The sequence below is a fragment of the Rhinopithecus roxellana genome, chromosome 1, assembly GCF_007565055.1.
Source record: "Rhinopithecus roxellana isolate Shanxi Qingling chromosome 1, ASM756505v1, whole genome shotgun sequence".
NCBI classification, from domain to species: domain Eukaryota; kingdom Metazoa; phylum Chordata; class Mammalia; order Primates; family Cercopithecidae; genus Rhinopithecus; species Rhinopithecus roxellana.
The window spans coordinates 203,652,064-203,679,989 of NC_044549.1; the positions used below are offsets into that span (position 1 = coordinate 203,652,064).

The 27,926-nt window shown below is 56.7% G+C and overlaps 1 protein-coding gene across 1 annotated transcript; it reads right to left on the reverse strand.

Moving 5' to 3' along the window:
• On the reverse strand, nucleotides 1-27,926 carry MELTF (melanotransferrin). The gene is given in 17 exon segments (XM_030936888.1): nucleotides 1-1,710; nucleotides 2,170-2,368; nucleotides 4,818-5,005; nucleotides 6,895-6,962; nucleotides 7,047-7,203; nucleotides 7,846-8,040; nucleotides 8,921-9,017; nucleotides 13,703-13,854; nucleotides 14,540-14,632; nucleotides 14,635-14,719; nucleotides 15,471-15,658; nucleotides 19,493-19,560; nucleotides 21,039-21,195; nucleotides 22,355-22,537; nucleotides 24,715-24,814; nucleotides 25,803-25,957; nucleotides 27,575-27,926. Coding segments are annotated over 17 exon segments (2,214 nt in total). The 5' UTR covers nucleotides 27,624-27,926; the 3' UTR covers nucleotides 1-1,630.

The following is a 27,926-nucleotide window of genomic DNA, read 5'->3' on the forward strand; positions in this document are numbered from 1 at the left end:
ATCAGGGTCCAAGCCTCTGCATGTGCAGGCTTGTTTGGCTTTATTTCAGAAACAAACCAACACCTTTCATTGGCACTGGCATAGCAGGGCTCCCCTACTGCCACCTGACAATCCAACGTCACTTACACTGCACCCATGCAGGCCACACCTTCAATGACCCACAGCACACTAGCCCGGAGTAGCCACACAGAAACGCACTTCTCACCCCTCAAATCTCCCTTTAAAAAAAACAAGCAATCGTCAGGTCGGAGGAGAATCACTGGCTCCCTACAGCAAGAGGGGACGAAGCTTGGTGGCAGAGGCCCAGGTCCTTGTAGCCCCTTCCGGCGGCGTGAAGGTGACCAGGACTCCTTGGGATTGCACGGCTGCAGCCAGGACGATGCCAGGGCCTCCTCTGCTGCTGAGAGATGGAAGGGATCCTTCCCGACGCCCACAGGTGGGGGCGAGCCACCAGGAACCAAGCCTGTCACCAGCATCCCCGAGCCCCCGCAGACCGGAATGCAAATAGCTCCGGGCCCACGCGGCTCCCAGTCTGCTGACGAGGGCTGCCTGCTCCCATTTCTTCTCTTCCTTTTCATTTTTTTTAAGGGCTGGCAGTTCTAGAAACTTTTTTTGGCTTCTCAGACAACTGTGGCAAAATGGAGTAGAGAGAGGCCCTGGCCAGGCTCTTTCTGCGGCCTCGCGCAGGGGCGGGAACGGGGTGTGAGGGGTCCCGGGCCCAGTAGCTGCAGGGCCGAGTCAGGAGCCGGAGCTCACCCCCCACCCCGTTCGGAACCCGGAAGAATGGCAGGTCCCCACGCCCAGCCCTTCAGGGCGGCTCGGTGCGGGCAGTGGGCATCCCATGGGGGTAGGGGAGGTAAGAGCCTGAGGAGACGCAGGAGGGGGATCCGTGGACGGCTGGCCCGGGATGGAGCTGGCGCGGCCACAGTGGGGGACGCGGCGGGGCACAGAGTTCCCGGGGCCGGCCTCCCTCCCAGCGCATGGGCGGTCGGAGGAACCGGAGCCCCCACCCTGGACAAGGTCCCGCTGGCGAAGGCTTCTCCCCGAGCACGCCCTGCCTCTAGGGGTCCCTGGCGGGTTTCTCCCCGTCGCCCTTGTTCGGTCTCCCTCCCTCCACCGCCAGCAGAGGCCGCTGTCCCACGGGCTGGGTCCCGTTGGCGCCGGGGCCGGGCCTCCTTGGAGGGCCTGGCTGCAGCCTCCGGGAGTAGGTGCCTCGGTGGCCACCGCGTCCCCAGGGGGCCTCGCGGACGGGGGCGCAGGGCTGCGCGGAGGAGGCGGGCGGGCCCCTCGGGAGGCTCTGCGGGGCGGGCGGCGGGAAGCCCGGGCTCAGCGGTTTCCCGGGCAACCGGCCTCCTCCGGCTCGGCCCGCGCGGCTCCAGGTGGCGGGAGGCGGCGGTTGGCGGGAAGGGCCGCGCGGGCCCGGGGGCGGCGCCTCAGGTAGCAGCGCCAGGTGGCAGCGCCAGGTGGCGCCCGTGGGCGGCGGGGCTCCCGGGGAGGCGCCTGCTCCCGCCCGCGCCGGGCCGGGCCTTCCCGAGCTTCCTTCTGGATTCCAGCGCTAAGCCGCCGCGGAAACTCCCCCGGCGGGAATCGCAGCTCCGGGAGCTCTGGGGCGCGGCGGGGCGGCCGGGCCTCAGAGGGCGGGCGGGAGCAGGCGGGCGGCGAGGGCCGGCAGCAGCAGCGGGAGCAGGGGCGCCTCGGGCGCCGGGGCCGCTGGGGACGAAGGCGGCAGGTCAGGCCCCTAAACCCGGGCCGCGGTGGCCGCCTCGGGCACCGACTCTGGGGTGGGCGTGGGGGGATCTTTCGGGACCGAACTCGCCCCAGCCTCCCTGTTTCTGCTCGATTGCAATGCTCCTTTCCCTGCTGCCTTTACATAGTCATTCCTTCCAGAAAGACACCACATGCATATTTCTGCCGTGGCCTCAGAGCCTCCCCGCGCCGCGTTTTGAGCGTTTACACTCATTACCCAGCTTCGTCTGGGAGACCCGCCGGGCTCCTGCCCTCCTGGCCCGCAGTCTCCTGGCCAAAATCCTCCTGGGACACCCCACCTGGACCGCTGTGAACCGGCCTCCCCGGACCCGCAGCACCTGCCCCCCGCCCCGCTCCCTCAAGGTTCTGGGGTAAAGGGGTCTGAATGGCACCAGGGGAGGCGGCGGGGCGGGCCTGTCCTACCTGTGCCCGAGCACTGCTGAGACAGCATCCCTTCCAGCGCCGCCACGTAGTCCAGCCCCAGCCAGTCGCGGTAGGTGGTTTTCTCCCCGACAGGCACCGCCCGGACGGTGGCATCCTTGAAAAGCAGGTCTTGGCCATGATAGTTGGAGGAGTCGAACATTTTGAACCCATTCTTATTGTGGTCGTCTCCAAACAGGTCCTGGAAGCACCGCAAGCAGACCTGCTGCTCACCTGGGCTCAGGCCCAGGTGCGGCTTGCTGCAAATTGCTTTACGTAACAGTGATCCAAAGAGCAAGTAATTTCAGGGCCCCACGACTCTGACTGGAAGTCATAAGCTTGACAACTGATCGGCCTCTGTCACCCAAGGGGGTGTGGGGACACTAGGCCCACAGGTGCCACTGGAAGAGGTGTTCACAAGCACTGCAGTGCTCCAGCTCCTGGACGCAGGCCTAAGGCCTGAGATGTCCAGAAAGAGACCCAGAAATGAGGGATGGTGTGGGTGAGATTCCTGAGCATTGCACTAGGCCTGCTCAGCATTTCTTGGCCTTTTCCATAAGGCTTTCTCACTCTGTCTTACAGATATCTCGGCACAAACCGAAACAATTTCGAGAGAGACGTGTGTTCTGCAACCAGCCACAGAATAACAGGTAAGCTGGGCGTGTCTTCACTGACCCACCCGCCCAGGGATGCTGCACTCCACCCTGCTCAGGATCACTGCAATGACTGTTCTGTGGCTACAGCCCTAAAAGAGCTACTAAAAAGACCAGAAGTCGTATGAGAACTTATGAATACAAATATAAATAAAGGACATCTGGAGAACATGTGTGAATGTCTATGTCAAGTGTTAAGTACTGATCAAGGAGGAACAAAGGAGTCAGGTGGCTCTCAGTCTTTTTGGAGGGACTCGCAGATCCTCCTGAAGAGCTGATGAAAGCTGTCAGCCTTCTCCCCAGAAAAATGCACACCCACCCAGGATTCTTCTCCCACATTACTTCAGAGAACTTAGCAACACCCTAGGGAAGCCCAAGGACCCGGAGTAAAGCACTCCTGGGATAGAGGGGTTCTGTGGGGGAGATGACAGGAACATGCATACTTTCACAATGTCAAAGTTTAGGAACAGGCCTGGCGAGCCAGCCAACTCTGGAGTTCTGTGGTACTGGTGGGTGTGGAGAAGGTGCTGATGGGTGTGGAGAAGGCAATTTCAGCATAAGTTGGGGGAGGGGGAGTGGTTAGAAACCAGTGGCTCCATTGTCAGACAACCTGAGTTTAAATTCTAGGTGTATTTTGAAAGCACAACCAATGGGATTTGCTGATGGATTGGATATAGAGCACAAGAGGAAGACCAGAGTCAAAAATGACTCCCGAGGAAATGGAAAAGCTAAAGTTGCTCTTAATTGAAGTGGGGAAGACTGAAGGAGGGACGGGGGTCCAACTTTGGACTTGATCCGTTTGAGATGACTGTTAGAAACACAAATCAAAATGTCAAGTATGTAGTTAAATATGCAAGTTTGGGACTGAGGTCTGAAGATGTAAATTCAGAAGCCATCTGTAGATAGATGGTATTTGATAACTTGGGATTGGATGAGATCAAGGGTCAGCTGTAGGCAGGGAAGAGGGCTGAGAACTGAATCCTAGGGCTAACAGGTCAGGGAGATGAGAAGGAATCAGCAAAGAAGACTGAGGAGTGGCCAGAGAGGTGAGAGGAGAGCCAGGGCTGAGGAACTGGGTGCCTGCAGGGAAAGGTGCTTCCAGGAGAGAGAGCTGTGGCCAGTGCCGCTGAGAGGTCAAGTGAAATGAAGACTGAGAAATGGCCACTGGGTTTAGCAACATGGGTCACTGTGACATTGACAAGAACAGCTTCAGGGCCCTGGTGGGAGCCTGTCTGGGGGAGTCTCCATCCTCAAGAGAGAGGAGAGGAGAGGAGGAGAGGACTTGTTAACTTAGTCTTCATCCTTAAGAGAGGCCAGAGGAGAGGACTTGTTAACTCCAGAGCAGACCACTCTCTGGAAGTGTTTTGCTTTGAAAAGCAGCAGGATTGGCCGGGTGTGGTGGCTCACGCCTGTAATCCCAGCACTTTGGGAGGCCGAAGCAGGAGGATCACGAGGTCAGGAGATCGAGACCAGCCTGGCTAACATGGTGAAACCCCATCTCTACTAAAAAAAAAATTAGCCGGGCGTAGCAGCAGGTGCCTGTAGTCCCAGCTACTCGGGAGGCTGAGGCAGGAGAATGGCGTGAACGCAGAGGGCGGGGCGTGCAGTGAGCCGAGATCGTGCTACTGCACTGCAGCCTGGGCGACAGAGCAAGACTCCATCTCAAAAAAAAAAAAAAAAAAAAAAAAAAAGGGAGCAGGATTACAGCTGCAAGAGGATGGATGTGAGAGCAAGAGGTTAGTTTGTTCTTTAAGGATGGCAGAAATCACAGCATGTTTCATGTTGGTGAAAACGGTCCAACTGAGAAGGGAAAATGAACAATGCAGGAGGCAGGGGGCAGTTTCTGGAGGTGTGTCCTTGCGTAAGTGAAAATCACCGAATTTCCCCCAGGCTTCCTGAATTTCTCTAGAGGTCTGCTCCAGGTAGACTGAGGCCTCCCAGGGGCTCAGCTTACCTCTGCTGCACACCCCTCAATGAGGTAGCCCCACCCTGGCTCACCTGGGCCTTGTCCAGCAGTCCATACACGGTGAAGATGTTGGTGTCTGGCCTGACCATGACGGCATGGGGTGGTATCTGTGCCAGGTTGCAGGCTGCAAACTGGGACACCTCGGCCCGGGCCCCGTTGGGGCACAGCAGTTCATAGTCCTCTGACCTGAGCTCAGCAGCCCAGGGCTCGGAATTGTGGCCTGAGGGGGGTAAAGCAGTGTGTGTGGGGACGTTCAGGGGAGTGGGGAGAAGTGTAAAGACAGGCTGCTATCCTGGGTCCTCCAAGGCCTTCGCTACAGGAGGTGGCAACATCTGGCCAGCTCCCCAACCCTTTCCATTCTCCAAGTGCTCTGCTGTGTAACCGGGGTGAAAGAAGCCAGCTGTGTTAATGCCATTAGCGGGAGCTGCCATTAGCGGGAGCTGCCGTTAGCAGGGAGTCGGGAGTACCTACTATGTGACAAGCACTTTACAAGCGTTGCTTGATCCCCACAACAGTAACGCAGGGCAGGCGTTGTTGTCCCCATTTTACAGGTGAGCAAACTGAGGCTGTTAATCACTCCTAGGCAGAGAACCCCATCTATGTGTTACATCCTCAAGTCTGAGGGTGGGGTGGCTCCCTGAAGATGGTGGGTGATTGCCCCTAAAGGCTCAAGTTCTCAAATGGAACAGGGTATAGCATCACTTGTGGATGTAAAAGGCAGCTTCAAGGGCCCTTGCTTGCAAAGAATCTCATTCAGGAGGTCTCAGGTCGGGCTCAGGAATCTGCATGTTAAACCAGCATCCCAGTGACTCTAAAGCACGCAGTCCCAGGGCTGCCTGAGAAATGCTGGCTCAGGAATCACATTTTCGTGTCTCTGCATTCACTTAGTATGCATCCTCCTCCCATTTCCAGGAAATCCAGGTGGGCCTCCAGGAGAGCTAAAGATAAAAGGGAAAGGAGCGGGCCTGGGAGGCGGGTGACTCACCGCAAGTGAACCTTCCAAGGCCTCTCCAGCACCTGCCAGCCTCCCTGACCCCATCCCAGACCACACCGTGCACAGTTCTGGGACCAGGCAGGCCCGCCGGGCTCAGGCAGAAGAAGCACACAGCCCCTCTGGGGGAGGTTCCACGTGTTCTTGGTAGGAGGCTGTGCAGGGGAGCTGGGCTGTGGCAACAGGAAGGGTCAGGGCCTGGAGCCCTCCCTAGCTCTCCTGGGGCAAATGGTCCTACCGCCTTGGTGACCCCCATAGGAGGCAAGATCCAAGTTTTGAAATACTGATGTTTTTGGGGTTTTTTTCCCTGCATGTCTTACTTCCCATTGTCCAGTCCCCTCCCCACCGGGCCACAGTTGTGCCTTTCTGGGCTAAGTCTCTAGGAGGAAACATGTTGGGAGTGAGTGGAGAAGACTGGGCCTCCAGCATTTGGGGTTTCAAAGCCTGGGGTGTAGTCAGGGTATGCAGAAAGTACAAGCCTTTGGTGTTGAAGGAAAACAGCCTCTAGGCTTCAGATTCCTTCACGGAGAACAAGAAGAGGGGAAGTGATGTAAGCTGGGGAAGCGTGTGCTGATAGGACCATGCATGTGCGGGGGTCCCGGAGCAGAGCGTCCCTGAGTTCTTTACCCCAGGTGGAGCCCAGGAAGGTGACTCCAGGAAGAAAACTGCCTGTGGTGTGTCGGGTGTGCCCTGCCTCAGTGTGGTTTGGGGGCTGCAGAGAGATTTCCTTGCATGAGGCAGTGACCTGCTCAGGAACACAGAGCAGATACTGATTGAACTCATGACCCCATGGAGAGGCTCACACCACCCCACCTCACACCCAGAAAAGGGGGTCTTTCCAAACCGACTAGGACTGAGTTTCTACCGTTTCGGTGGATTAGGGACTTGAATTCCAGACCAGCGAAGACCGTCATGTATCCAGCACCCCTGGATGTGTGGTCTGAGGTCTGGTCTTACCCTGTGACCCATGGGGCTCCCAGCTTCCCAGGGGACACAGCCTTCTAGACTCAGCCTCACTGAGCTGCTGCTTGGCCCCAGCCCAGCATGGTGTCTGGATGGTGCTGAGATGGGGAACAGTCCCCCGACCTACCTTTGGCCCTGCTCTGGCCCTCACCTACCATTTGTGTTGTCAAAGACGGTCGTGTGCCTGACGAAGGCAACGTCGCCCGCATTCTCCACCAGGCATCTGCCACACAGAGGGCAGGACAGGCGTTGGCAGGAGGGTCCCAGCCTCTGCACACAGCCCCAGACCGCCAGGTCCCCCAAGTACCTGAAGGCGCCGCTGTTGCCGTAGTACCGCTCCTGGCTGTTGCCCACACACTTGTTGCGGCCTTGCTCATCCCCAACACAGAGCGCACACAGCGAGGAAGGGTAGTTCTTGGGGTTATTCACGGGCACGCAGCTGGCATTGAAGAACTCGCTCACCGCTGGGGTGGAGGGAAGGGCAATGACGAGGGGCCAGCAGCGGAAAGCATGGCAGGGAGCTGGGCGGGCCGCTCCCCCACAGGTCTGCCCACCCACCTGACCCTACACTGCAAGGCCGCCTGTCTGCTCTGCTCCCCTCGGCTCTGAGTGGAGTGTCTCCTGGAGGATCTCAGTGGGGGGAATGCAGAGGTTGTCTAGATACAGGAACCCCATCACCACCCAGCCTTTGCTTGAACTCCCTCAGGGACAGGGAACTCACTACCTCACTATTTTGTTCCAATCAGAGCAGCCGTCCAGCTGTCTGGGAGTAGGAGCTGCCAATCCTAGTGCCCTCCGTGTGCTCGTGTCAGTGGTTAGAAAAAAAGTGCTTTTATGTTTTCTGAGTTAACAGCCAGGACAGCAGTGTGTGGCCTGTCAGCTCAAGGATCTTGCCCGTTTCCATGAATGTTGTGTGATCTAACACACGGAAAGGGCTTCATGTACCATATATGACAGGTGCTTCTGTCCCCAACTTGTGGAGATACCTGGTCACTTATGCAGAAGCCTGGCCACCTTCCAACAAGGGTCCCCTCCAGAACTGGCTGTGGGTCCCTAGCTAACCCCAGAGAAGGCTTCCCTAGTCTGCGTTCCTAAAAGGGGGGTACCTGTGAGGACGTCGCAGTCCTTGGGCCGGATGAAGCCTCTCCGAATGAGGGCGCCCATGGGGATATCCCAGCCTGCAGGGCTGCCGAAGCCAGCGTGGCAGGAGCGCTTGCCCCGAAGCTCATCCAAGGTGAAGGCATGGGAGCTGTCCCGCCTCACCACCGCCACCACGAAGTACGAGTTGCTGCTGTCTTCCGCTGGGGAGAGAGGGACTCATGCGAGGGGCCCCTCAGCTGATAGCCCGGGCGAGGGCCTGTGGGGTCCTTCCTTCAAACCCACTCCTTCCTGCCTCTTTGTCTGAGCTGTGCAGGCCAAAGAGTGCCAAGGCCTGAGACCGGGCATTCTGGGAGCAGGCCCAGCAGGGGCCCTGCCTGCGTCCCCTGTGAGATGTAGCCTCCTGGCTCCTCTTTCCAGCCATGTCTTCCTCTGGCCCCCGCAGTCCTTCCCCACAGGGATTTCTGTCTTTCCTTAAACCCAGGTGGTATTTTTCTCACTTCCCGGGAGGAAAGTGGAGTCACAGCTGAGGCTGCAGAAGCATTTCCCAAAGCCCAGAGATTGCTCACACCCGGGTGGCAGGGACCCAGGCCTCTGAGGTCACCAGTAAGAGGACAGAGGCCAAAGCCCCAGCCCAGGCCCCTCAGAAGGTGCAAATGAGCTGACAGGGGGACTGCGAAGGGCCACCTTCCATGGCTGGTTAGGGCCAGGAGAGGCTGAGGAGGCCCCAGCAGTCCAAGATGGCAAACCACGCGCCTGCTCTTGGATGGCCTGGGTTGTAAACTAAGAATGATTTTTATATTTTGAAAGGGTTATTGAAAGAGAGACTGTCTGTCATCTGCAAAGTCTCAAGTATTTATCCTCCAATCCTTTACAGAAAGTTTGCCAGCCCCTTAGAGACGTATGTTGAATAGTTGGGAAAACTGAGGCCTGGGGCAGGAGGGGCAGGCCTGGTGACAGACAGTCACTATCCCCAGAAAAGAGGCATGGAGCTTGTGAAAATAGCTGAGAGGGGCACTTTTTTATATTTATAAAAATATCCCCACCTCCTGGCTGAGGCCAGGCGGCAGGCCGTGCACTCACAGGCATAGTGCTCCCCAGCTGCAGGAACCAGGCCGTACGTCTTCCCTGCCGTGTAAATGTCCTCGCCACTCAGGGTCACAGTGTCAATTTGCCCAGCCTGAAGGGAACAGAAGCAGCCACTAGGCCAGGGTGGGTCCAGGATGGTTCTGGATGTCGGGGTCCTACGGAGGGGGCAGGGCCTGGTCTCTTGGGGTTTGTGGCCTCAGGCTTCCTTCCCCTGGGGAATCTGGGTGGGGAATGCCCCATCCTGGCAGTCTGCCCCTTCCTCTCCTTGTGAAGACGCCTGACCAGGAGGGGTGTCTGGAGGACCAAGGGGCTGAAACACCCACACAGCACTCCTGCGTGTGGCTACCCAGGGTCCCCTGTGTCCTGCTCTGAGCAAAGCAAGCGCGATCCCTACCCTCATGCTTGGCGTGGGCCTCCCTGTGCACGGCCAGCCCCCAGACGGCCAGGCACCACCTCTCCAGCACCTGGCCAAGGGCCAGCACACCGTGTGGTGCAATGCCTGTCTGTTAAACGCCTGTACAGATGGAAGAATGACGGATCTGAAACGACGGCAGTCTCAGGGCCTAGGGAGGAGGCTCCAGGGCTGAGGGATGGAGCTCTGCCTGCCGTGGCAGCAGGAGGACCCAGCGCCTTCTTCCCAGGACCCTCCTGGGGCCTCCAGGTCACCTGCACCCACCCCACTTGTCCATTCAGAAGCCTCTTGACGGGTGGCCCCAGGACCCTGCCCAGGGGCTAACCGGCAACAAAGCCATAGTAGAGTGTGATTAACCTCAAGGGAAGGGGATGACAGTGGGGGACAGTGGGGACACCTGTGCCCCAGGAAGGTGTCCCACACCATTCCTGAAGAGGCATGAAGTGATGGTGGTGGAATAACAGGCAGCGGCGTTGACATCTGGGGCCAGGAGGGTGCATCTCTCAGGACCCTTTTTCCACCGCCCAGACCTCCTCCTTCCCACTGTGCTGTGGGCAGGACACAGACCCTGCACCGCAGCCCAGGCCCTTCCGGCTGATGGTCCCTTGCCTGTAACTGGCAGGGCAGGAGTGGGTGTTACAGCCACACTGGACACCTCTCTGAGAACCTCAGAATCTAGAACTGAGGGTCTTGAGACCTTTGCTGGGGTTCTGAGGAGCCCCTGGTCTCTCCTCTTCCCGCAGGCCTCAGGGCAGCCCCTCGCCCTCTGTGAGCCCAGATCGAGAGGAGGCTGTCACTCAGAGGGAGCCGAAATCTTCCTCCCGGCACATCTCCCTCCTCTGGGGCGCTTGGAACAATAGGGCAGCCTGCCAGGCACTGGGAAATAAAGAAATAAAGGCCCTCCCCCCAAGCCCTTCCCTCCGTTCCAGCGGAGGCTCCCCTGGCAGCGTCACACACACTTGCTCTCGGCTCTGCACAAGGAAAGGCTTCCATCGGTGCCTGCAGAAGCTCCTGGAACACCCCCGCCTTGGGCCTGGGCACTCCTTCGCCTGAGGCTGGGGTGGTCTCCACTCCCGCAATCCACAGGTGTGGAGACAGCGCTGTGGCCTGGCTCAGGCAAAGTGGTGTGGGGAAGCTCACACAGCACATCCCGGCTGGTGACCTTGGGCAAGTGACCTCCCCAGCCTCTCTCTCCCCGTTCCAGACCCACACGTGGGGCTGATGGTCACACCACCTGCCAGGGCTGCTGTGAGGGTCACATGAGGTGATCCACACAACGGCCCTCACTGTGTGGGGCGCACAGCGAGTGTCAGCTTGTGCGATGGTCATTGACATAGGCCTGGTCACCCTGCATTCGTGCCTGGCCTCCTTTTTGTGGCCTTCCAGTCAGTGTGGCTCCCTGGCCTGGGCAGGGTTGGCACTGCTGAGGGGCTGTGCTTGGGAACCCCCTGAACAGGCCCCCCTACTTGCTCTAAAGACAGAATCTGGGGAGGGAGTGTGGACACCCAGGGGCTGACAGCCGGGGCTCTAGGCCAAGGCTGGACACCCGTGACCACAGCAGTCCTCCCGGACTGCAGAGCCTCTGGGGTCTCCTCTGCACATGGCGTCAGTCTCCAGGCAGAGAAGCGAACCAGGGAGGAGCCGAACAGGCACTAGAGATCAGGCCGACAGGTGTTTCTAGCTGCGGATGGTGAGTCTATTCATGGGGGCCAAATCAATTTAATGGGTCATGACAAGTGTCAGGAAAGAAAGGATTAGAATAGAATACATGAGAAAGTAGCAGGTACTGTTTGTGTCATATCTCTGTATATAAAGGACATATTTTTTTTCATTTATATCTGAAAGAAGTTTTTGTGCACTAGATTGTGGTCAATGTAAAATGTATTTCTGAGTGCACGGTGCTGTCAAAAATGTTGAACTTCCCTATGAAAATACCAACGACATTCTCTACCGAATTAGAAAAAACAATCCTAAACTTTGTATGGAACCACAAGTGACCCTGAATAGCCAAAAGAACAAGATAGAGGCATAGAAACTGATATATAGACCAATGATACAGAATAGAGAACCCAGAAATTAACCCACAGTTCTACAGCCCGATGATTTTTGACAAAGGTTCCAAAAACACTCATTGGGAAAAGAGTGATCTCGTCCTCAATGGCTGCTGCTAGGAAGGCTGAATGTCCAAGTGCAGAATGAACTGGGCCCTAAACTACCCCTCACCCTACGCAGGGGTCAACTCATCACGGATCAGGGGCCTAAATGCAGGGCTCAAGACAATAAAATGGCTAAAGAGAATACAGGCAAAACGCTTCAGGACATTGGTCTGGGAAAAGATTTTATGAAAAGACCTTGAAAGCACAGGCAACAAAAGCAATAATAAGCAAATGGAATTATATCAAACAAAAAGTTTCTGCACAGCAAATAAAACAATCATCAGAGTGAAAGGAAGACAGCCTACGGAATGAGACAAAATATTTGCAAACTAGTCATCCGACAGGAGATTAATATCCAGAATATACACGCAGTGGAAACATCTCAACAGCAGAAAACCATCCTACTTAAAAATGGGCAAATGACCAGAACAGACGTTTCTCAAAAGAAGACATACAAAATGCCAGCAGGCAGCACTAATCATCAGGGAAATGCGTATCAAAGCCACAGTGAGGTATCAGCTCACCCCAGTTAGGGTGGCTGTTATCAAAAAGATAAAAGATAACAAATGCTAGTGAGGATGCAGAATAAAGGAAACTCTTACCCTGTTGGTGGGGATGGAAACCCAGACAGTTGCTATGGAAAACAGTATGAAGTCCCTCCACAAACTACAAATCGAACTATTGACTACTGTACGGTCCAGCAATCCCACCACTGGGAATCTGTCCACAGGAAAAAGGAAATCAGCCTGTGGAAGGGACGCCTGCACCCCACCAGCCTGTGGAAGGGACGCCTGCACCCCACCAGCCTGTGGAAGGGACGCCTGCACCTCATGTTTATCGTAGCACTGGTCACAATAGCCAGGATATGGAATCAACCAGGTGTCCAACAGCAGAGGATGGATAGAGAAAATGTCATCGGCATGCACCGTGGAATACTATTTAGCCATAAAAAAGAATGAAATCCTGTCACTAGCAGCAACACAGATGGAACTGGAGGACACTGTGTTATGTGAAATAAGCCAGGCACAGAAAGTTAAACACCATATGTTCCACTCATATGTGGAAGCTAAAAAAAGTTGATCTCACAGAAGTAAAAAGTAGAACAGAGGATACTGGAGACTGGGAAGGGTGGGGGAAAGGAGGAATAGGGAGAGTTTTTTTTTTTTTTTTTTTTTTGAGACAGAGTCTCATTCTTGTTACCCAGGCTGGAGTGCAATGGCATGATCTCGGCTCACTGCAACTCCGCCTCCCAGGTCCAAGCGATTCTCCTGCCTCAGCCTCCTGAGTAGCTGGGATTACAGCTGCGTGCCACCATGCCAGGCTAAATTTTTTGTACTTTTAGTGGAAACGAGGTTTCACCATGTTGGCCAGGATGGTCTTCAACTCCTGATCTCAAGTGATCCACCCGTCTCGGCCTCCCAAAGTACTGGGATTACAGGTGTGAGCCAACATGCCCAGGAGAGATTTGTTAAAGGATACAAAATAAGAGATAGGAGGAATAAGCTCCAGTGTTCTACAGACTGTAGGATAACTAGAGTTAACAATAATACATAGTTTCAAACAGGTAGGAAGATACTGCATGTTCTCCACACAGAGAAACGAGCAATGTTTGAGATGATGGTAGGCTAATTATTCTCCTGCTCCGATCACCATGTATTCTATGTATTGAAACATCACTATGTATCTTATGAATATGCACAATTACTATTTGTCTATTTAGAAAAATTAGGAAAAAAGAAAAAAAAGGTTGAACAATGATTCACGCCCACTCTCTATTGCACAAGGGAAGGCTGAGATTCAGAAAGGGGAAGGGGCTCGCCCGAGGCTACAGGGCGTCAGCGCCCAGCTGGGCCACTGCTCCTTTTGCTGCTGCTGCCCCCGCTGAGTGAGGAGCTTGCAGGCTCTCCAGGAGACTCACCCCTATCTGCCTGTCTCCTGGGGTGGGTGCTAGTCCCTGCAGTCGCTCCTCCCCACCTGTCTCTGTCCCCTGGGGTGGGTGCTGGTCCCTGTGGTCGCTCCTCCCCGCTTGTCTCTGTCCCCTGGGGTGGGTGCTGGTCCCTGTGGTCGCTCCTCCCACCTGTCTCTGTGGCCTTGTTGCAGTAGACACTCTTCTCTTCCCCAGGCAGCAGAGGGAGTGGGTAGTAAGAACCACCCCGGCACTGCCACCACCTGCCCACCTAGCCCACACTGCATCTGCACGACCCCCACCTGGATCTGCTCCATGCAGTGCTGGGGGGACTTGGCTGACACGCACTGGATCTCCGGCTTGAGCCGCTGCCGGCCAAAGGCCACGGCCATGTCTCCACACTTCTGGATCTCAGGAGCGGAGAGCACACACCAGCGCAGGTAGGGGGGCAGCCCTGGGGTGGGGCAAGCAAGCGGTCACTGCCAGGCCGCAAGCGGTCACTGCCAGGCCAGTACTACCATGGAAGAGCTTGGAGTCAGACCCAAGGGAAATTCTGGGCCTTTCTCCTGTGTGGCTGGGATAAGTTATTTAACCATTGGATCCCACTTCCTCATACAGGAAAGGGGCAACTGTGAGGTTTGAGGAAGACCATGGCTGTCGTGTATCTAACTCAGTGTGTGGTACCCACTTCCCTGGCTGTAGGTGGAAGGTATACGGGGCTGGAGGGCTGAAGACAAAAAGTTCGCTTGTAGACTACTGCAACAGTCCAGGCAAAAGACAGTGCCTGAGCCAGGGCTGTAGCCATGGGGTAGAGGCAGGGAGTAGAAGCGAGAGGCTGTAGAAGAACTGACAGGATGCCATGGCCATGGATGGAGGGGCGAGGAGACCCTTCCCAAGGCAGATTCTGAGGGCCTGGATCCTACTCCGCTGTAGCCAGGTGGGGCTTCTGAGGCACGACAGGCCGTGCAGCTGAAGAGGGGCTTCCACCCCAAAGCCCCAGGGGCAGAGGACAGAAATGACAGGTTCCTACAGAGGCCTCCCTGGTGAGCATCTTCCCCCGGCTGCTTTCCCAGAGAGCCTTGCCATGCCCGAGGTTGAGCTGGGCTGGAGCTGGCAGCAGTTGGGACGGGTGGACTTACGGTTGGGGTCACAGAGCAGACCCTTCATGGCGTGCAGGTACTCCTGGCCCAGCCACGCCTCGTAGGTCTGCGTGGCGATGGGCACAAGCTCCAGGTGGAGTCTTTGAAGAGCAGATCCTTCTGGCCATAGGCCTCAGAGCTGAACATTTGGAAGCTGCTGCCCTCGTGGCTGAACAGACGCTGTGTGTCAAGAGGGGGTGGGTACAGGGTGGTGAGGGCGCTGACAGGCCACAGCCTTTCCTCCCACTTCAGCCCCTACCTCCTTCTTCCCTGACCTCAGACCAGGCGCCCACTGTGAGGGCCAGGCAAGGCCTACCCTCTTCTGCGGTGCCTCCCCTGATCCGCTGTCTCCTTCCCCTGGGCCCTGCCACTTCTGGGTCTGTTCTGAGTTCATTTGGCCTCATCACACTCAGCTGTTTGGACACACGACTGTGGCCAGGGGTGGGACTGGTCCTGAGGACACGCTGTGGGGCTGGCAGTGGCAGCCTGGATGGGGCAAAACTAACTGAGCCTGGGGCACCCGCGGTCAGAAGTATATTGCTGTCAAAAGCAGCGGTTTGAGCCAAACCTTATTCACCACATGTAATTCATGGTGAACGGTGAATGCTTTGAAAGGCTTTGCTTTTGTCACTTCGTTTATTTGCTCATATGTTTTGATTTTAGCTCTCAGAGACACAAGTATCAGGAGCTTCTTCTGAGGGTGCCTGAGTCCCTGGGTCCCACTCCTCTGGGTCCCCCTCCCCTGGCCAGCCCTCCTCCTAGACAGTCAGCACAGCTGGCTGGTTCCTCACTCTGACCTGGCCTGATGCTGGGGTCCATCCCAAGGACAGTCTCTGGGTCCTGCCCCTCTTGGTCCCACCCTGCTGAGTGACCACAAGGCCCAGCACCATCCAGGAAGCTGTGCAGGGGGGTTGGGGGACCCTGAGCCCACCTGGCCTTCGTTGAGCAGTCGGAAGATGAGGCCCCCATCTGTGTCGGCCCGGACCACCACGGCGTGAGCAGGCACCCGGGCCAGATGGCACTGCCTCCACTCGGTGACGTCAGCCCGGCTGCCATCCCGGCACAGCAGCTCGAAGTCCTGTGACAGCAGGGCCTGGCCCCAGGAGGGAAGCGTCTTCCCTGGGAAGAAGGAAGCCTGGGCTGACCCAGCTCCGAAAGGGGTTGGGGCGGGTGGCAAGGAAGGCCCAGGAGAGGGATTCTGGGGGGTGGCTGGGTGTCATGGACGTGAGAACCCAGCATTCAGAAGGTGGCAGAGCTTGGTGGCCGCACCCAACTCCAGGTACCTACGCAGACTCGATCTGGTTCCTCTCATTTGCTAGCTCTCACCAATTTCTGTTGCTAAAGTGGACTGGAGGCATCTGACAGTAATACGATACTTATAAATAACTAGTCAAGATAAAAAGAGCAAGAAAATAAGAAAGGTTTTGGGTGAGAGAGATAAATGTACCAAGAGTCTAGGACGAGCTTGCGGCTGCCATGAGGCACTCCGTCTGGCTCTGAGCAGGGGGCAGGGGGCAGGGGGCAGGGCTCCAGGAGCGGGGACCAAGGTGGAAATAAACCCCGATGGAATCTACGTACCCCGGGGCTAGAGACGAAAGGGGAACTCCCGGAACTCCAACTATTCATACTGAGATGGGTTTCTTTCAAGTTCTTTTTTCTGTTTTATTTCCTGTCTTTTGATCCCCCCACCTTCTTTTTTTTTGAGACAGAGTCTCGCTCTGTCGCCCAGACTGGAGTGCAGTGGCATGATCTCGGCTCACTGCAACCTCCGCCTACCAGGTTCAAGCAATTTTTCTGCCTCAGTCTCCCGAGTAGCTGGGATTACAGGTGCGCGCCACCATGCCCAGCTAATTTTTGTATTTTTAGTAGAGATGAGGTTTCACCATGTTGGCCAGGCCGGTCTCGAACTCCTGACCTCGTGATCTGCCCACCTCGGCCTCCCAAAATGCTGGGATTACAGGTGTGAGCCACCGTGCCCAGCCCCCTTTTGACCACTTTTAACCTGGCTAAGGACATAGTTGACAGGCAATTTTGCATCCTACTTGGCAAAGTATTTTTCCACAGTATTGGAAACTTCCATAAATCCATTTGTTTCTCAATAGAAAAGAAAATTTGCAAGAGTAACTATTAACACCAACTAGGGATATTGAGAAGATGAATATTAAGGACTATAATTAAACCACAGATGGTCCCACAGAGCAATATTTTTACGACTTTAAGACAAGGAGGGAAAAAACCTCCACAAGCAAATAGGAAGAGAAAAGATAATTTGCATGGTCACGAAAGTGTTCATTGCAAAGCTATTTTAAAACAAAACCAAAAAATCCCACACCAGAGTAACAGTTTGGAAAACTCCGTAAAGGTCATTTTTAATGGCCACATGGTAGTTGACAGCACCCTTAATGACTCAGTGCAGTTCTCCCCCTCCACTTCCCAACTTTTCTCTGTTTTTAGGCTGCTGCAAAACCTTTGGTTAGAGCTCTGGGGCATCTTTTGCCTTCCCACAGACAAATGCATCATTCAGGTACTTCCATCAGCCACTTCCACTTCTCAAAGCCAAGAACAATGAAAGTCCTGTCACGTCCCTGCTTTAGACATTTATGCCACTTCTACCCTTTTGCTCTTACCAATCTTTTTGTATCAAGTCACTTAAGAAAATTACTGCCTTAGATTGCCTTAGATTACCATCAAAACTTTGAAAAAGCTGCCAGGTGCATGCCTGTAATCCCAGCTACTCAGGAGGCTGGGATGCGAGGATCACTTGAGGCTGGGGGTTTGAGACCAGCCTGAGCAACACGGTGAGACCCCATCTCAAAACAAACAAACAAACAAACAAAAAACCCAAGTCTGAAAAAGCTGATTTTTAACCCAACATATCCCTACTCTTTGCCCATTTTCCAAATTCTCCTTTGTCGGACTTGTCTTGGGGCCTGTGAACAGGAGCCCCTTTCTAGGCTTGCCCAGCACGGGAGCGCATCATCCTACATGCTTCCTCATGTGCAGGCCACTTGTTTTCCTTCTTCTCAGATCTGCTGCTCCATGTTTGGCTTCATGATGCACTTTCTGATTTAAAAGGCAATGATTGATAACAGTAAAGAATGACAATGACTTAAAAAAAACCCCAATCGCTGGGCGCGGTGGCTCAAGCCTGTAATCCCAGCACTTTGGGAGGCCGAGGCGGGCGGATCACGAGGTCAGGAGATCGAGACCATCCTGGCTAACACGGTGAAACCCCGTCTCTACTAAAAATACAAAAAACTAGCCGGGCGAGGTGGCGGGCGCCTGTAGTCCCTGCTACTCCAGAGGCTGAGGCAGGAGAATGGCCTAAACCCGGGAGGCGGAGCTTGCAGTGAGCTGAGATCCGGCCACTGCACTCCAGCCCGGGCGACAGAGCAAGACTCCGTCTCAAAAAAAAAAAAAAAAAACCCCAATCATCAGACGTCCTGAGAGAGGCCAAATTGCAGACAGAACAGTGTGTTTGCTGCTTGCTGGCAGGTGCAGGGGGATAACCAGCAGGGGCCTGAGGAACTCCTGGGCTGAAGCATCTGCCCCATCCAGATCTCGATTCTGGTGGTGGTTATACAACTGTATGTATTTGGCAAAACTCATAGAACTATACTTCAAAAAGAACAAATTTTGCTGCCTGTAAATTCTATCTTAATTTAAAAAAAGAAACAATCTTCAGGCAAATCTAAATTGAGGGATATTCTATAAAATAACTGGCCTGATGCTTCAAAATGCCAATGTCATAAAAAACAAAGACGGAGAAACTGTTCCAAGATAAAGGAAACTAAAGAGATCTAACAACTAAACCCCAAACGTGGCAAAAGATTCAGTCCTGGTCTGAAAAAAATGGGTATGAAGGACAGAATGGGGACGGTGAGGGAATCTGCAATATTGACTATAGAGTGGATAACAGGATTGGATCAAAGTTGCATTTCCTGATTTTGATTACGGTGGCTAGGTACACATCTCCTTGCCTTAGGAGACACATACTAAAGTATCCAAGGGATATGACATAGGCAAATATACTCTCAAACAGCTCAGAACACACACACATGCGCACACACACAAATCAAATGTGGAAACATGCTAAACAGTTAGAATTTGGGTGAAGAAGAGAAGGGAGCGCTTTGAGTTATTCTTGTAAAATTTCCAAAGCTCAGTACTTTCAAAATTAAAAAACTTAAGTGACATGATGGCTTAATATATAACATCAGTCTTTTTTTATTTTATTCTTTTAGACTGAGTCTCACTCTGTCACCAGGCTGGAGTGCAATGGCACGATCTCAGCACACTGCAAGCTCCGCCTGCCAGGTTCAAGCAATTCCCCTGCCTCAGCCTCCCGAGTAGCTGGGATTACAGGCAACCACCACCATGCCTGGCTAGTTTTTTGTATTTTAGTAGAGACAGGATTTCACCATGTTGGCCAGGATGGTCTTGATCTCCTGGCCTTGTGATCTGCCCACCTCGGCCTCCCAAAGTGCTGGGATTACAGACATGAGCCACCGTGCCCCACCTCAACATCAACCTATATTTTAAACCTACCTAGGGATGAGGGACAGATTCTCCAGGCAAGAGGAGAAAAATGCCAGGAAGGGCTGGTAGGTGAGATCCAGTGGAGAGGTTTGCAAATTCTTTAAAAAATCAGACCCCCATCTTCAGGTGGAACCAGAACCCAATGCCATATTCAGATCAGAGCAGAGCTGCTCGCTGGCCCCCTTCTCCTGCTCTGTGAGCAGTGGGCACTCCCCTGGTGACACCTGCCTCTGCTCTTTTGCAGCTGGGAGTGCTGAGGCTCAGAGACTATGGGACTTATCCAAGGTCACCCAGAGACTCAGAGCAGCACTGAACTAGGGCGTTTGATCCCAACTCTGCCATCTAGGTGCCCTGTGCCAGGCCGGCCTGGCCTGGCACGCTGCTTTTTCGGGCCCGTGCCCCGCCCCCACTCACCATCCGTGTTCTCCAGTACCGTGCTGTGCTTCACAAAGGCCACGTCCCCTGCCCCTTCCGCCAGGCACCTGTGGAGAAGCTGTGGGTCTGGATGGGCTGAGTCCCTGGCCCCTGCCCATCTTCCACATCTGGAGGCCTGGCTCGGGCTGTAGGGGTGGCCATGATCGGCATGGGGTTTCCAGTCATGTGGTCTGGGTTCCAGCTCCCTGGCTGGTTGGGTGTGTGGCTCTGCTGAGCTGTGGCCCCTTCCTAGTCCCTGTCACCTGTAAAGCGGGGGCAGGAAAGCAGCTCCCATCGGGCTGCTCTGAGGATGAGAGGCTCTTTATCATCTAGTACAGACCCTCTCCAGCCTGGCTCAGGCCTGTAGGGAGCAGGCACTCCCAGGGCAGCTGCTATATACTACCAGCAGCCTTGACTCTCAGGGTGTTGGTTTTTGTTATTTTGGTTTCAGAGATAGGGTCTCACCGTGTTGCCCAGGCTGGAGTGCAGTGGCACAATCATAGCTCATGGCAGCTTTGACCTCTTGGGCTCAAGTGATCATCCTGCCTCTGCCTCCAAAGTAGCTAGGATGACAGGTGTGTGCCACCATGTTGGGCTAATTTTCAGGGTGTTTTGAAGAGCATTCTACCCTGAGGCAGGGGATTGGACTAGAAGGCCTTTTCATGCCATGCATGAATGGGAGGGACCACTGAGTGGGAGGGACCACTGACTTGTACATGTTCTGTTGATGTCACTGCCTAGTGTTGGAGGCAGGTGAGACCTGCTGGGCAAAGAGGCTGCTTAGGTCCCCACAGGGAGAAAACACACAGGGATTAGAGCAGGTCAGGGAGGGCGACATCAGGAGAGGGTTCTGAGGCTCCAAGAGAGTCAAAGAGAATGCGTGCCTGGCCAAGGACCCGGGGCAGGGGAGGGGCAAGGCTCTGCCGCTCGGAGGCGCTGAGTACTGTTCTCTCTATGCCAAAAACTGCATCCACTCAGATCACATCTGGAGCGTGGGACACCAGCAGGCTTCCCCGCTCCAGGTGGAAACGTGAGGCAGCTAGAGGAGCCCGAGAAGCTTCCTTTGCAGTCCTGCTGAGCATGTTTCCTCCTCTGCAGGCAGATGGAATTGGACCATGAACTGTTAGAGACTCTCTTGTATTCACGGAAGGATTACCCAAGGTGCCAGCCCCAACCAGCGGCAGAGACAGGCCGGCCCCAAGTGTCAAGACACACTCCCCCGACCCCCCCTCCCTGGTGGTCTGAGAATGGGGACATGGGAGTAGTCAAAAGGCTGTTTTTTCCATTTTCTTCTCTCCGAGCCCTCACCTCACTAAATATACCAAACATGTTGATTTTATGAGCAAATCCAGTTTGGCATATTCCACTTGGATGTTTTTAAACTAACCAGGGCACAAAACTATATAAAGCGTGCTTTGATGAGATGCAGCCAACACCGCCACTTCCCCTCCAAGGCCTCTCTGGGCAAAGGTGCTTTTCCCAGCATCTGTGGCCTTAAGCGCCTCTGCCCGCACGACTCAGCTCCTCCCGCCCCCGCTCCGCTCACCGGAAGGCCCCGCTGTAGTCGTAGTATCTCTCCAGGGGGCTCTTGTCACACACCCCTTCCCCAGAGCTGTCACCCCTGCAGAGGTGACAGAGGGACTCAGAGTAACGGGTCTCTCCTGCCCCCGGGACGCAGCTGCCCCCAAAATAGTCGCTGACAGCTGTGGGAAGGAGGTAGAGAGGTCACTCAGCAGAACTTTCTTCAGAGCCAAGTTAAAGCCCCAGAGTCAGCAGGGGGCCCGGGCCCTGCAGGGTCTCATCTGGACACTGCTGAGAAGGGTTCCACCTTCCAGCTTCAGTCTGAGCAAAACTGGGGAGCCAGATCCCATCAGTGATCCCAAACCGGGTCCCCCAAGGCAGCAGTGAGCACTGGGGAGCGACTGTCATTTAAAAGTGGTTCGGGGGAACTACAAGTTTCCTCCTAAGTGACCACGCGGGATAACTAAGCATCAGCTAGACGCTCTTCTCATCGTGGTTTCATTTCCAGCTCAGCGAATTGTGACTGGTGGCAGAGGGGAAATAAAGACAGACACTTCTCACAGCACAGGGAGGGAGGCAAACGCCCGGCGGCTGGCCTCAGGGGACGAGGTCAGGGTCTGCTGCCCTGCATGGTTCTTCAGGCCCGGCCAGCACCAAAACTCACAAATATTTATCCTGTGCCACACGAGAACGCCCTGCTGCCGGCACCCAAGCCCGTCGGGCCACACTCATCACCAGCCAGGCTGAACTTTTCCAGAGTAAGCCCTCTTCCTGGTCTTTTTTCTGTGACCTCCCAGAGGAGTAGGTATTTAATAAATAGGCCAAGTTCCTGGCGAGCCACCCACGCCTGGCCACAGCCGAGAGGGTGAGGCTTCCAGGCTCTCGTGGGTTTACATGGGTGGTTGAGCTGATGAGCCACTTGGGGGCTTTCTGGGTACAAGTCAACACCTTGTTTGGGTCCTGAAAAAACAGCATTTCTGGTCCTGTAAAGCTGAGGACACATTTCTAGACACAGTGTGGGAAGCACTCCTGGGAGATTCACTGCCTCCCACTCATGGGCTGGGCCTGTGCCTGACCATCATGTGGGGCACCATGAGGGGTGAGCAAGAATGGTGCCCACAGGGGCCAAGCAAGCAGGAAGTCAAGAGGCGGTGCGCAGGGCTGGCGGCAGAGCGCACGGTGTGGGGAGGCGTGGAGGACGCTGCTGTGCCTTCCAGGGATGAAGAATGGCGGTGAGGCCGGAGGGAGGCCACCCAGTGAAGGGACAAGCATGAGCCAAGGAAAGGAGGGGAGGCCTGGGGACCCTCCTGCCCAGCCCAAAGCCCTCAACTTTGCCCTCACCTTTGAGTACGTCGCAGCCCATCACCGAGAGGCGGCCGCTCTCCACCAGGTAGCCCACGGGCACGTTCCAGCCCACTGTGCGATTGATGCCCGTGTGGCAGGACTTCACGCCTTTCAGGGTGTTGATGGTCACTTGGGAGCTCCTCTTGACCACAGCCACGGCGTAATAGGAGGTACCAACCTCTAGGAGGGGAGGGGAGCGGGTGAGGGCAGCACGGAGAGGCCTCAAGGGAGGCTGCACCAGCACCCTGCCGGGGCCGGCTGTGGGAGAGGTGTGTGCACGGAGCATGGCTGTACATCATGGATGTGTGCATAGCATTCTCGTTACCAAGACAGCAAGTGGGCTTAATCCACATGTACTACGAGACCCTGCCCTCTAGCCTCTCGAGGTAAATACGATCCTGAGATATTAATGTATTCACTGATTTCCCCTCTTCCTAAGCAGCTGGTGCTTAGCTGGTTCACATTTGCTCACATCAGGGGAGTTATTTAGCTGGACAGAAAGCAGAAGAAGCCAGCAAGTCCTTGCTTTCCAAAAGCCTAGGCCGCTAGGAGAACTTGGAGGGTTTGAGGGAATCGTATCAGGGTTATGGGAGGAAGGGTGGCTGGGACGAGCAGGGGAGCAGGGGAGGAGAGGCGATTTCCTGGTGCTGAGGGGGTTGGAGGAGAGTGAGAGGAGGCAGAGACAGAGAGACCTTGCAACGGGGTCCCAAGTCACTCACGACCCTCAAGGCTGCAGGGTGCGTGTGGTGGGCCAGGGCTCTGCAGCCTTGTGAAATGTTCCCCTGCGCCAAGGTGGCTTCAAGGGGCAGTTCAGGCAAAACACAGACGACGCAGCTATGGGAACTGATGGCCAGAGGGTCTCCCATCGCACGAGTGCGCACACAGGCATACACGCATGCGCAAACTGCCAGGTGGGGTGGGAGGCAACTTCAGAACGAAGTTGGGTTCTAGAACATAAAGTCAGTGTTACTTCTTGCCCACCAGGGTCTGCCCCCACCAACCTAAGTAGCTTCATCTGGTGCCATCCTCTGACTCACCCACCTTGTTTCTTTCCAACTCCCTGGACCGCCTCAGATCGTTGCGGGGCTCAGCTTGCGCATCGCCTCCGCAGAGCACCGTCCTGCCTGCTCTATTTCAGTGGGTTTCTCCGCAACCCTCGTTTGCTCTGTCCTGCCCTTCCCTTTTCCTCACAGCACCCCCACATGTGTCACTGTGTAGCTGTGTGTGTGTTTACTCTGCTCTGTGAGGGCAGGAAGGTCTCTTTGTTTACTGCTCCATGCTCAGACCAGCGGGTGGCAGGTGCTTAGCAGAGGTATGGAGTTAATTAAAGAGGAAGAGGTGCGTGGGGCCTCGGAGGCAGAGCTGGTTCTGGCTGATGGGTGTGCAGGGTTGGACTGTGCTGTGTGTCATTTGATGGTCATTCATTCAACAAGGAACCAGCCAGTGCTTTCTCCAAGCGAGACGCTGTGTGGAGTTCCAGAGGATAGACACGGGGAAGACTGGGCCCTCCTCTGGGGACTAATGAGGCTGAGCAGGCAGAGGCTTGCAGAGGCCATGGGGGTGCAGGCAAGAGGCCCTGCTCCAGGGAGGGCGGGGCTCAGGGAGCACCTTGGAGGAGGTGACAGTTGCGCTGGACTGTGATGGAGGCCAGGCACCGGCCAAGCAGAGGTGGCGGGGGAGACGCAGGAGCAGGCTGAGCTGGAGGCAGGTCCCGTGTGTGATGTGGGCACTGGGCAAAGGAACTCACGCTTTCCAGCACGTACCACATCAGGTGGGCACACGGCCTGGCTCATTTAGTCAGGGTGACAGTGCAGGTGTTACCATCCCCATTTTACAGTCCGGGAAGTGGCCGTTGGCCAAGGTCACAGAGGTCATGGGAAGGGGAAGCGCTGGGTCTGCTGAGCTGGGCGGCTGCCAGGCGGCACCTCCCTATCCAGAGCCGAGCTTCTGACAGGGAGGCCCTGAGTGTGCAGGTGGCTCGGCATTAAGGGCCCCTCGCTCACCCCAGGCAGTTACACACACAGAAAACCTGCGCCCGGCACCGCACCGAGCCCGGGGCAGTACCACGCCCGGCACCGCACCAGGCCTGGGGCAGCCCGCAGTAAGAGCTGAGTGGGCACAGGCTAGGGGGCTGCTGGGCTCCCTGTGGGGAAGAGCAGACTTGGGGCAGCTCTCTGTGTCCCAAGCTCCTGCCCCTGGGGAATTTCAGAGAGACTTAGGGCGTTCGTCTGGCTGGGACTCCAGGACTGCTCTGTGGACAGGGCTGATGGTCAGCTCAGGCCAGGCCCAGCAAGGGCAGCCTGGAGAGCTGACTTCCAGCGCAGGCCGTCCTCTCTCCTCCCACCTTACCCTCCTACCTTGATCATACACTTCGCCCACCACGGGCTTCAGGCCATACTCCTTTCCCGCCTCATAGATGGCTCCTCCATCCAGAGTGATGGCGTCGGCCTCCTGGGCCTGCAAGGAAACGTGGCTCAGCCAAGCCTGGCCCAGCCGGCCTGTTCGGCAAAGAACCTGGGACACCAACCAGATGGCCTGGGGCCCCACCCCAAGGCCCGGAGGGCTGTGCTGTTCTTATCTGGCCCTGGAGCCCAACCAGGGCTCAGGGCTCTCCCCTTTTCCCAGGCCAAGGATTCACCTTGTTTTCTTAATAATATTTTAAAAAATACTAATCATTAGTTTTGCAGGACTCAGATATCCTAGTAAAAAAATCAGATAGTAGAAAATGGCACGCAGTGAAAAGTGAGCCTCGCTTGCTTTCTGTCCCTCCACCCCTCGCCTCTACTGCCACCCTAGGTGTTCTAGCTTTTTTTTCTCTAAGATGGTCTGTGCTTGCGGTTTCTGCCCTCACATGGAGCCTGACCCACAGCCTTGGCCTCAGTGTGAGCCTATGATTGGATGAGGTCTTGGGGACATACTGGGGGCAGAGCTGGAATGAGAAGCCAGCTCTCTCTGCACCCACCCGGGAGGGACACCACTCTCTCATGGTGCCTCTGAGGATTATCAGTGTCCTTTAGCAGGTCTCAGCAGACCTGCCTTCCTACCCCATACTCACCCACCTAGGAGTCCAGCCCCTGCTCCTCCTTCCCAGAAACCACACAAGCCCCATTCTGGAAAGCCCCATGGCAAAATGAGCAAGTAGCCGCCTGGGGCCACTGAGGGGTCACCACCATCTGGGCCCCCTTGGCAGGGGCCTTGTGGAAGGGCAGCCTCTCAGGCGCCTTTCCTTGCTGGCACCCCTCTGAGCGGGTCCTCCTGAGGCTCCCACCTCCTGGCCTGGGCCTGGGGGGAGGCGACTGGCCTTGTTGCTGGGGAGACTCGGGAGATCCTATCGGCTGGGCCTGGCAGGGCAGGGTCGGCTCCTTTCTGGGTGAATGAGGCTATTGTGTGCTCCCTCCTGAGTCAGAGCCCTGTTTTCTGGCAGGGCGGAAAGGAGAGGACTCACTGCGATGAGCTGGATGCAGTGGTCAGGCGAGGTGCCCTGGACGCAGAGGAGGGAGGGCTGGATGCCCGCTTCCCGGAAGGCCTTGCTCATGTTGCTGCACTTCTGCTGCTCTGGGTCTGAGCTGACGCACCACCGCACCTCCACGCCACCGAGCACTGCAGGCAGGGAGCTGTGAGGCCCAGCTCCCCCACCAAGCCCAGTCCCGGCCCACCATGGAGGGTGGCTCCAGCAGTTCTGTGTGAGCCTATCCGCCTGGAAAGCCAGTCCTCTAGGGCGGCCCTGCCCTCCCACAGGCACAGAGACAGGGGACGGGCTGGTATTCCTGTGCTCAGGGCCTCTCTGACCAGGGGCACGGCTGCTGGCAAATGCAATGGCTCAGAACCCAGCCCTCTAGAGAGGTGTGGGAAGGTCTACAGGTTGCTTCTCAGCTACCCCTACCTGGTGGGAGCACTGGCTGGGGAGTCTCGGCAGGCCCTGGAAGTGGAGGCTCCTTCCCCTCCAGGCCTCCCAAAGAGCGTGCTCGTGTGGGTTCCCTCACCCCAGTGTCCCTGGGCCTTCTTAGGAACTGTGACAGGAGAGTGAGGTGAGGGGGCTGTGGGTGGACTGCCCTCCGGGAGCCCTGCACCTTCGGGGAGTGTCTGCGATTACGCTGGCTGCAAACCCACCCTCGGTGGGCACAGTGCCAGGCCCTGCCAAGGGAAGGCGGCAGGACACAGCGGGGAGGCTGAGGACCCATCAGGGCGGGCTCAAGCCTCTCTGACAGAGCCTGCTTCATCTTCCGATAAAGCAGATAAAAACCCCACCTTCTGTGTTGAAAGGAAACCCATGTAGAGAGCCCAAGACACACAGATCCTCAGGGCACTTCTGCTTATGCCTCAGGATCTGACCGGGTCAGAGTCCCCGAGAGCTCCAGGCCAGGGCCCCAGAGGAAGGGGTGCTGGAGCCCCTTGGGGTGGATGACTTTCAGGCCTTAGCTCCTCTGCCAATCACCCTGCCCCAGCCAGCATTGCCAGAGGCCTGTGCTGGAGGGAAACGCATGACTCCCCTTGCAACCAGGTCACCCTCCGGTGGCAGCCCCACCAGTCCGAGGGCCGAGACTGCAGCTTCCTCGACAGCCCTTCCCTCCCCACTCCCGGCGGCGCCCTGGAAAGCCGAATTGCCTTCCCCTCCGCAGCGCTCCAAGCTCCCCGGCGGGAAACGGCACAGTTCAGACGGCGGGTGGTCGTGGCTTCACTGTTTGCATTGATGAGTGCGTCGCCTGCGGCCACAGCGGTGCCGTGAACTCCATCCCCGCGAGCCGCTCCCCGAGGCCCCGCCTCCCGTCCCACCAGCGCGGGCCCGACTCCCTGGGGCGCCGACGCGAGGGGACCCAGCCTCCGCCCGAACCTCCGTCCTGCATGTGCAAGGCCCCCTCGGGCGGACCCCGCGCCCCTCCGGGTCAGTCCCTCTGAATCTTCTCCCGCGGGGCTCGGGAGAAAGAGCCGCTCTGGCCCCCACTGTCGTCCTGAGTTCCTGCGCCCGTCAGGAGGGGCCGCCCTCTGGGAGCTCCTCGCCACATCCACGGCCTCCCCGCCACGCCTCAGCCCGCGCTTTTCCCTGGAGCGCCGGAAGCCAGACATGCCCGTCTGCGCTTCGGTGCCAGTTCCCTCCGCCGTCCTCACTCGACCCCGAGCCCCTGCGTCCCCTGCCTCGCTCCCCCAGAGCCGCGGGCTCAGGCACATTTCCAGCCCCAGGACCCCCGCCCGCCTTCGGCGCTCACAGCGGGGCCTCACCGGTGCGCAGAGCCAGGAGCAGCCACAGGGCCCGGCTCGGGCCCGGCATGGCGCCGTCGGGGCTGGCTGGGGCCGGGCTGGGGCTGGGTCCAGGTCCGAGGAAGTCAGCAGCAGCCGGGCTTCCTCCCCGCTCCCGCCTCACGCGGGCCCGAGCTCCTTAAGTGCGGCCGGGAGTTCCTGGGCGGAATCCACGCCCCGGGGGCGCAGGTCACCCCCCGCCGGCCCGGACCGCACACCTGGGCTGCCCCGGCGCGCCCCCTGCTGGAGCGCGGCCTGACGCTCGGGCCCGGGCACTGCTCTTCGGGCCTCTTCCCCTGCGTTCCAGGGGATCCTCCCCTCCTCTTGTCCTAGA